Source organism: Nicotiana sylvestris, chromosome 9 (genome assembly GCF_000393655.2).
Source record: "Nicotiana sylvestris chromosome 9, ASM39365v2, whole genome shotgun sequence".
In the NCBI taxonomy this organism is placed as follows: Eukaryota; Viridiplantae; Streptophyta; class Magnoliopsida; order Solanales; family Solanaceae; genus Nicotiana; species Nicotiana sylvestris.
Genome location: NC_091065.1, coordinates 186,603,648 through 186,612,297, shown reverse-complemented (window position 1 = coordinate 186,612,297; position 8,650 = coordinate 186,603,648). Strand labels below are relative to the sequence as shown.

General features: G+C 34.7%; 1 protein-coding gene across 1 annotated transcript; it reads right to left on the bottom strand.

Annotated features, from left to right (window-relative positions):
• Positions 1–2,703: 2,703 nt before the first annotated feature.
• LOC138878710 (uncharacterized) lies at positions 2,704–3,159 on the bottom strand. The gene has a single exon (XM_070158396.1). The coding sequence runs from the start codon at positions 3,157–3,159 to the stop codon at positions 2,704–2,706; it is 456 nt and encodes a 151-aa protein (XP_070014497.1).
• Between the last annotated feature and the right edge of the window lie 5,491 nt (positions 3,160–8,650).

Here is an 8,650-nt window from a genome sequence, read left to right as displayed (position 1 = left end):
TATATTTATGCACCATTAATTTCCCACAAGTTTTACACTTAGCCTTATTTTGTTCTCTTACTTGAGTAAAAAAATTCCAAACTAATGATGTTTCTAGGCGTTTAGCAGGTTCTCTATTAAAAGTAGGAGTTTCTACAGGTGGGTCGACCGGTGCATCAGTTGGGTTATTAAGAGGACTAGTAGGTGTATCATCTAAATCCGGTGCTTGGGTTTCATCATCATCCTCATTTTCCTCATTATTTTCTAAGATGGTTTCATTAGGATAAAGAGCATTCATAATTTCATCATCTAATCTTTCACCTGGTGCAACATTATGATAAAATTCACTATCGGTAAATTGAAAACAAGGGTGATCACTATCAAGAATTACGGAAGGAGGAGGACGTCTAGGTTGGCGACTACTTTCAACTTGCTTATCTTTTCTAGGTCGGGGAGCCGGGGGAAGGGTAGTTGGTTGGCCACTACTTTCACCGGTTTTATCTTTTCCTTTACCAAATATTTTTTTCAAAGTAAATGCCATATTAATTATAATTATGCAAACTAAACCACACAAAAATATATTCTAAAAACGTAAGAGTTGAAACGAGTTTACCGGATTGCCGAACAACTTCTTGAAAATTGAAAATCGTTGAACACTTGAAAACTTCAATTCAACAACTTCACAATTTTTCACGAAATTTCAACAATAAATTAAGTAATTGTAGTAGAGAGATTGAGAGATATTGAGAGATATTGATGAATTGGTGAATAAAAATGAAAGAATGAGGGGGTATTTATAGTTGAGAAATGGGGAAAAGTGTAATTATATAAAGTTTGGGGTTAAAATAAAGTTTGGGGGCCAAATGGCCATTTTTTAAACTTAAAAACGGTCATATTTTCAGCCCAAACGGCTAGATTTTAAATATGGCCGTTGGAGAATTTTAAATTTTTTTAAAAAAAAAAAAAATAGTCGTTGGGCCCGCCAGGCCCGGCCCAGGCCCGCCTGACGGTCCCTGGCTAAACGGTCCCGGGCTCGTGGGCTCAAACATGAAGACCGGCCCGTGACGGGCTTAGGAGGACCACCAGGACCGGACCACCCAGGACCGGCCCACCAGGCCCGTTAGGACCGCGGGCCCGGTCCGGTCCGGTTCAGGCCCGGCCCACCGAGCAGCCCTATTCCTACCTCATTTAAGTAGTTTTGGATCGTTCAGCTCCGAATTGAGGGTTTGGGCTCGTTCGTGGCATTGGAAGTGCACTTTGGAGCGAGGTGAGTCTCCTTTCTAACCTTGTATGTGGGAATTGTCCTCATAGGTGTAATAATTGAGTAATCTGTTGCTAAATGTTGGGGCTACGTACGCACTAGGTGAAGAGAGTCCGTGCGTAGCTACTATTATGTTAATTGTCCTGGTAGTCTATGACCCGTATCATGTTATATTTGTGAATGTCTCTATATTTTCTTGCTAATGTGATCACTTAGGGCATGCTAAAGACTTGGAAAGGAATATAAGCGAATGTATACACTTGTTGGACACTTGTATGAATATACTTGGAATTAAATGCAAATACATGTGTTTTCTTGATATTAATTGATATTTGTGGATCGGGCCGATCGCCTCGGTAGAAATAGATGCATCTATGGTTCGTGTCATTCGGCCCTCTAGCAGTGCATAGTTTATTTTCTGTTGGATCAGGTCGTCGACCTCTACATAGTGTACGCATGATATCTATGTGAAATCTTATCCATGACTTGACCGACTATATATTTGAAATGTAAATGGCTAATTGTAAAATTGTTAAGAGCATGACATATTACCTCTTGCTACAAACTGTTGATTATTTGTGGCTTCCATGCTTAGTATAACACTTCATTGTATTATTTGATCTTAGTAAGTATCAAGTCGACTTCTCGTCTCTACTTCTTCGAGATTATACGGTATACTTACGGGGTACATATTGTTTATATACTCATACTACACTTCTGTACTTAATTGTATATGATCTGAGGCAGGTATATCTGGCTATCAGACTGGTGTGCGCCCCTGATTCATAGACCAAGACTTCCACGGTGAGCTGCTCCCTTCCTGTGCCGTTCAGCAGCTTGATGGGGTCTTTCTTTACTTTTGCTTTCTATTCTATCCCGAATAGTAGGATAGTATTATTCTTTTGTACATTCTACTAGTTGCCCACTACTTGTGACACCAGGTCTTGGCATACACATTAGTAGACAGTTCTTTTGGGTTGTATAATTATTATATTGCTTATCATCACCTATTTTAATTGCAAATTAAGAAATTTTGTAACCGATTTGTGTAAGTAAAATAAGAATTTACTAATAATTTCGTGTTGGCTTGCCTGACAACGGTATAAGGCACCATCATGACCCTTAGTGGATTTTGGATCGTGACAATTTATATAGATTATCTTCAATTGTAACCATAGAAAGCCTAAATTATCACTTATGGTGATCATAGGCATATACCAATTCCGGTGGTTAACAAAATATAATTACAATGAGATATACGAAATATAACCACTTTTGGTAGTTGTATATTTCTTGCAAACTCTGCTACAGTTTAAGTTGATCTAATAATGTTATTCATATTCTTCAAAATGACATAGATAAGATATATTATAGTAAAACATCATTATCAGATCATAACTTTTATTTATGTACAACAATTACATAACCATACTATCTATTGCAAACAACAAAAATTAAAATATTTATATTTCTACAGATTCACCACCGATCACATGACTTGTTTCTCCATCTAGAAGTGCAAGGTAATCAGCTACATCTAAATGTATGAAGTCTAAATTATCTTCAGAAATAAGATTTGCTTCAGCATTTTTCTCAGTCTTCTTTAGGGAGGCTTGATAAAGCTCAACCAGGTGCTTTGGCGTACGACAAGCACGTGACAAGTGCCCTTTTCCTCCACATCTATAGCATGCATTTGGTGCTTGCACCGCTTCATGCTTTTGTTCCTTCATTTTCCACTGTTGGTGGTGAGGAGGGTTCTTTGGTGCATTATTATTACCATGATTAAAATTTCTTCCCCGACCACGGCCATGACCACGACTAGGGCCACGACCTCCTCCACGCTTAGCTTGGTGGAAGTTCGTCTCATTCACTTCAGGAAATGGACAAGAACTAGTAGGTCGACTTTCATGATTTTTCATTAATAGCCCATTATGTTGCTCGGCGACAAGAAGATGTGAGATAAGTTTAGAATACTTTTAAAATTCCATCTCTCGATATTGCTGCAGGAGCATATTCGACGCATGAAAAGTGGTGAAAGTTTTCTCCAACATATCATGATCAGTAATATTATCACCACATAATTTCAATTTGGAAATAATTCTGAACATAGCAGATTATACTCATTGATAGATTTAAAATCTTGTAGCCTTAGATGAGTTCAATCATATCGTGCCTGTGGAAGAACGACCATCATCAGGTGGTCATATCTATCTTTCAAATTATTCCACAGTATGACTGGATCTTTAATAGTAAGATATTCCATTTTCAGGCCCTCATCAAGGTGATGGCGTAGGAATATCATTGCTTTGGCACAGTCTTTGTTTGATGCCGGATTTTTATCCTTGATGGTGTCTGCCAGACCCATCGCATCAAGATGAATTTCAGCATCAAACACCTAAGACATGTAGCTTTTTACCGATATATTCAGGGCTACAAATTTAAGTTTACAAAGATTTGACATTATATAGAAAAAGAAAGTTCGTACCTCATACACTTTCAAAGTATTTGCTCAAGATAATAGAGTCTCGTGCTGATAACGTGTTATAAAATAAAGACTGTAAAGTAAAGACAAGTATAGAGAGAAACTGATATATTATTCGAATTCAAACTCATGTACATAATGAACTGAAATCTCTTCTATTTATAGAAGAAAGGAAGTTGCTACTGCAAGCTGTTGTGTAAGCTGCTACTGCAAGCTGCTGTGTAAGCTGCTACTATACCAGATATAGATAATCTTCTATTGAGAGTAATGTTTATTCATAACGGAGTACTGAAAGGATAAATTCATTGTAACAGGTATAGATAATCTTCTACTGGAGGTAATGTTTACCTATAACAGAGTACTGAAAGAATAAGCTTATTGTACCAGGTATAGATAATCTTCTACTGAGGTAATGTTTATCCATAACGGAGTACTGAAAGGATAAGCTCATTGTACCCGATATGGATAATCTTCTACCGGAGGTAATGTTTATCCATAACGGAGTATCGAAAGGATAAACTTATTATACCCGGTATGGATAGTCTTCTACCAAGGGTAATGTTTATCCATAACCGGCTACCAAAGTGATAAGCTTCTTCACGAGGCTTATTTCCAATAGAGTACTAAATAGATAAACATATTTACGGCGGAGTCCCATATGAATAAGCTTATTCAGAAAGCTTATTTACAACGGAGTACTAAATAAACATCCATAATATAATATATTTATAACATGCACGAAAATCGCCTAATTGTGCAAATCAAAAGAGAATGCTACACTAAAAAATTTAAATTTTGCATATTTGTAATTTAAACTTCACCATTCTTTTATGTTCATGACTTTTTCACATACTCATCTTAAGGTAAAATCTTTTTTAACTTATTGGTATATTGATAGTTTCTGCAATACTGAACTTAAATTTGTTAAATTTAACAAAAATTCAAATACGATATAAACTTCGTTTGTTTTAAATTTAGTAATGTATCTTTATACTCTTTAATGTTTGCAATTAGTTTTAATATATACTTAAATAATTTAATATAATATCTTATTCAGAATTTCTCTCTAATTCTATGAAATTTTAGTTTATTATAGGCTTAAGAAAGAACTCAACAAAAAAAAATATAGACTTTTTGTAAAGAACTACATTTAAATGTGATATGTTGAAAAGAGCGAAGAGTTGCTTGATTGTATTTTTATAAATGAGAATACATGCTTAATTTTTTCCTTTTTTATATGGTTGATATTAATCACTAATGTATCAACACCAAATAGATAATGTACTCCAGGAAGGGGTGTATAACAAAACGTAACTATGATCCATGTTTAGCTATAACAACATAATTCTCTTCAGTTTTCAAAGAATGATAATGACATAATATAGATAATAAGATATATGACGGTCATATTATCTAATTTTTGTTTAATATTTTTAATATAGTAATAATTTCCTTCTATTAACTTTATAATTTTGTTATAATCATCTAAATACCTATATATACATCTAAGTATTTTTTTTATTGCTTTGTCTTCTTAATGTTGCTCCCTCATATTTGTTTGAGGCTCTAAGTTTTAACGGGAATTCATCTTCTTTAATTCCTTGGGCGAAGGTATATATTTTAATTATTTTATTTCTTTTTTTAAAAGTTGTATAGCTACGTCAGTGCCTTCTAGATCCCTACTAAATCTTTATTGTTAGGTTGACTCTTCTATAAAGCTTCTTGAAGTTTTTCTCTATTTTTATAAAGTTATTAGCATAATTTAGATATTTATATTAGTATAATTTAAATGTTCTTAAAGTTTTTTGTTATAGTCAACTCTCTTCTATTTTATTAAAAAATCTTTGTAGCACAAATTAGAAGTATTATCCCGATACTATTGATATAATCTGTCATGCTAGAAAAGGCAATACCTGCAACAATATTACAAACTTTGCACCAAGTATAATCACAAAGCATTTATTTTGGGATGAAATGAGATAATTTATATTATCAAACAGAAAATTAAGACAAAAAGTTTACAAACTTTTAAGATGACATAATTTACCTCCTAGCATTCTCGTCGGGCAATGAGTATTATATCATGATTATTGATTTATAATTTATTGTTTTTGGTTAGAAAAATAATGATACAATTATAAAGTACTATCCTATTAAATATTTAATACCAAGGATATTACTTTTAACTCACATTAGCTCTTTTAGAATATCAAATAATAATATCTCTGTGTGAATCATGTTTTATTGTTAGTTAGATTTTATTTTAAATTAAAAAATGTTAATGTTAAAATTTTGTACAAGAGAAATAAGAAAGAAGCAAAGAAGTGAAAACTGGAAAAGTAAAAACACGTCCTTCAAGAATTTCATGGCAACGCTTTCTCTGTGTAAAAATTACTCCATATAAAAGAGACAGTAGAATTGAAATATGTGATCAAGAGAAGGTAACACATGGAAAGAAGGCCACGTGTTGGAAATAGTAATACATAGTACAACAGGCACAGAAGAATCAACCATTGAAATTATAGCTATTGAAATAGTCAGATGGGCCCACGTTAATTCCAAAGCTTACATATCTTAAGAGTGATGAACAATGACATAAGCAAAGGGCAATTTAGTCAAGGCACCCAAACATTGATATAGTAGCTACAATAACATTCTTTTTTGACCAATCATATTAATCCATTTTAATTAAATGACCATAATACCCTCGTGAGGACAAGCAGGCATGTTAACCTGCTGCCTGCTTATTCCCTCTTCTATATAGTACTACCTCCGGTCTAAAATAAGTGATTTTTTGGTTTTTTTCTTCTGGTCCAAAATAAGTAATTTTTCCAGATTTCAAGAATGAATTAATTATTTTTCTCCTACATTGCCCTTGGAGTAATTAATGTTGGAGTATGTGTTAGAAGTGTTTATGTGAAGTGATAGCAAAGGTTAATATGGTCATTTTAATTGTTAATTAATGTTAAAAGGTAAATTTCTTAATATGTGTGAAAACAACCAAAAAATCACTTATTTTGGACCGGAGAGAGTAGTAATTTACCGTATTTTGGTGTTCCTAAATAATAGGAACAATTTAGTTTGTGACTTTTGGTACCGGGTAAATTTTAGCTAGGTTGTATGGGAATTGATTTAGTATGTGTGTGGCTTTTGGTAACGGAAACGTACAACACAAGTGCTAAAATCAAAAGAAAATCTTTCCACGCACCCAAAAAATTTAGCAAATATTTGCAACAAACGAGTGATTTGAAACAAAAGTTTCTAAGAAGTTGCTCAATGTCCAAGAAGTTGAATCTTGATCTTTTGTAGCATCCCTACAACATCTTTAATGTTGATCCTTCTTGTAGAAGATTCAACACAACAATGTAGTGCCACTTTCATGATCGATGCCACACAATCTTGCTTCTTGTTTAAGTGATTATCCTGTGGTGTTACTATGGAATCTACAACATCCACCATTTCCTTTGGGAGTGAATATATAACTCACTTATTGTTTCAAGCTAAGACTCCACTGGTCCATATGAAATACCTCAAGGCACAATGCTCAAAATCAACAACCACACGCAATTCGATATTAAGTACACAAAGCGCATGACCATTACCATGGAGAAGCAAAAAACATAATATACCACAACCCAAAAAGACCATAACCAAGGTGCAATCAACCATTCCACACCCTAATCGCCATCTTGCTCGTATTTCGCTACAAGGCCCAAAAAGAACCGCACCATGTGTGCATATAAACAAAAAATCACACCCCTCATGGCATAAAAGAGTAACACATAAAACATATCAGAACACGAACAAGCTCAACTCTAACAGAATGACACACCTCTCAACGCTAGCAGTTTTGAGTCAAGAATTCCGACCCGGTGTGGAATACACATCCTCCTCGGGCTTACCAATGGGCCCCCAAATCAACTTTGGTCATCCCCAAATGGATAAATAGCCCTCCAAAAGTCCACAGTGATCTAACCATAATATGTACCATCATCTAGCTAACTTTCACCACATCTTCACAGTCCGTAACTTCGAAACAATGTGCTTTGGAGAACTCCCAGTCTCCAAATCCATAGAACATGAATCACTATTTCCGATCACAACTCCACCACTCGAATGACTAATACATCTCTCATACACAATCATCCCCACGAAAAATATTTCTATAATTCTTCCGTACCACATAACAAAATTTGAACATCAGCAATCGATCAACCAGGCGAGTGCCACAATACCATTGAAGCATCAACACATTGCGTCTTCTGAAATACGCACCCTTCTCAGGCAATGACAAGTAATAATAGCATCCATCTAGTCGTCTGAAACCATTCATGTTGTATTAGAATTCATGACCTTCCCATCAAAACTGAATCGTGACCTTGCACATGCAATTCTCAATCCCACACAACACACCGCATTTATTATGCCATCATATGAAAAGCACGAGAATCTCATAATCAACTCTAAATCACCAATAGAATACATACCCGATCAGTCAGAAACTGTCACGACCCAAAATCTACTAGTCGTGATGGCACCTAACTCAACCCGCTAGGTAAGCCAACTGATAACTATCCAATTTCAATAATATTAAAAAGACAATTAAAAAAATGAATTATCTGAATCTTATACATTTTTCAAGGACTGGTAGTACAAATCATGAGCTTCTAAGAATAGACTTTACAAAGCTATAAAATAAATACACCTTTTGTTTGAAAAGTACATAAACAGAGTTTTATAAATCTACGGCTGCCATGAACAAGAGGCAGCTACAACGAGAACGCAGGTACATCTTCAAATGCAGCTCCTATCGAACACAGTAACCTCAACAACCAACATTTGCACGTAATGTGCAGAAGTGTAGTATTAGTACAACCGATCCCATATACCGGTATGTAACAAACCTAACCTTAGGTTGAAAGTAGTGA

Bases quoted from the DNA above. Each gene is read 5' to 3' on its own strand.
- LOC138878710 (XM_070158396.1), bottom strand. From the start codon at position 3,159: ATGAAAAATCATGAAAGTCGACCTACTAGTTCTTGTCCATTTCCTGAA.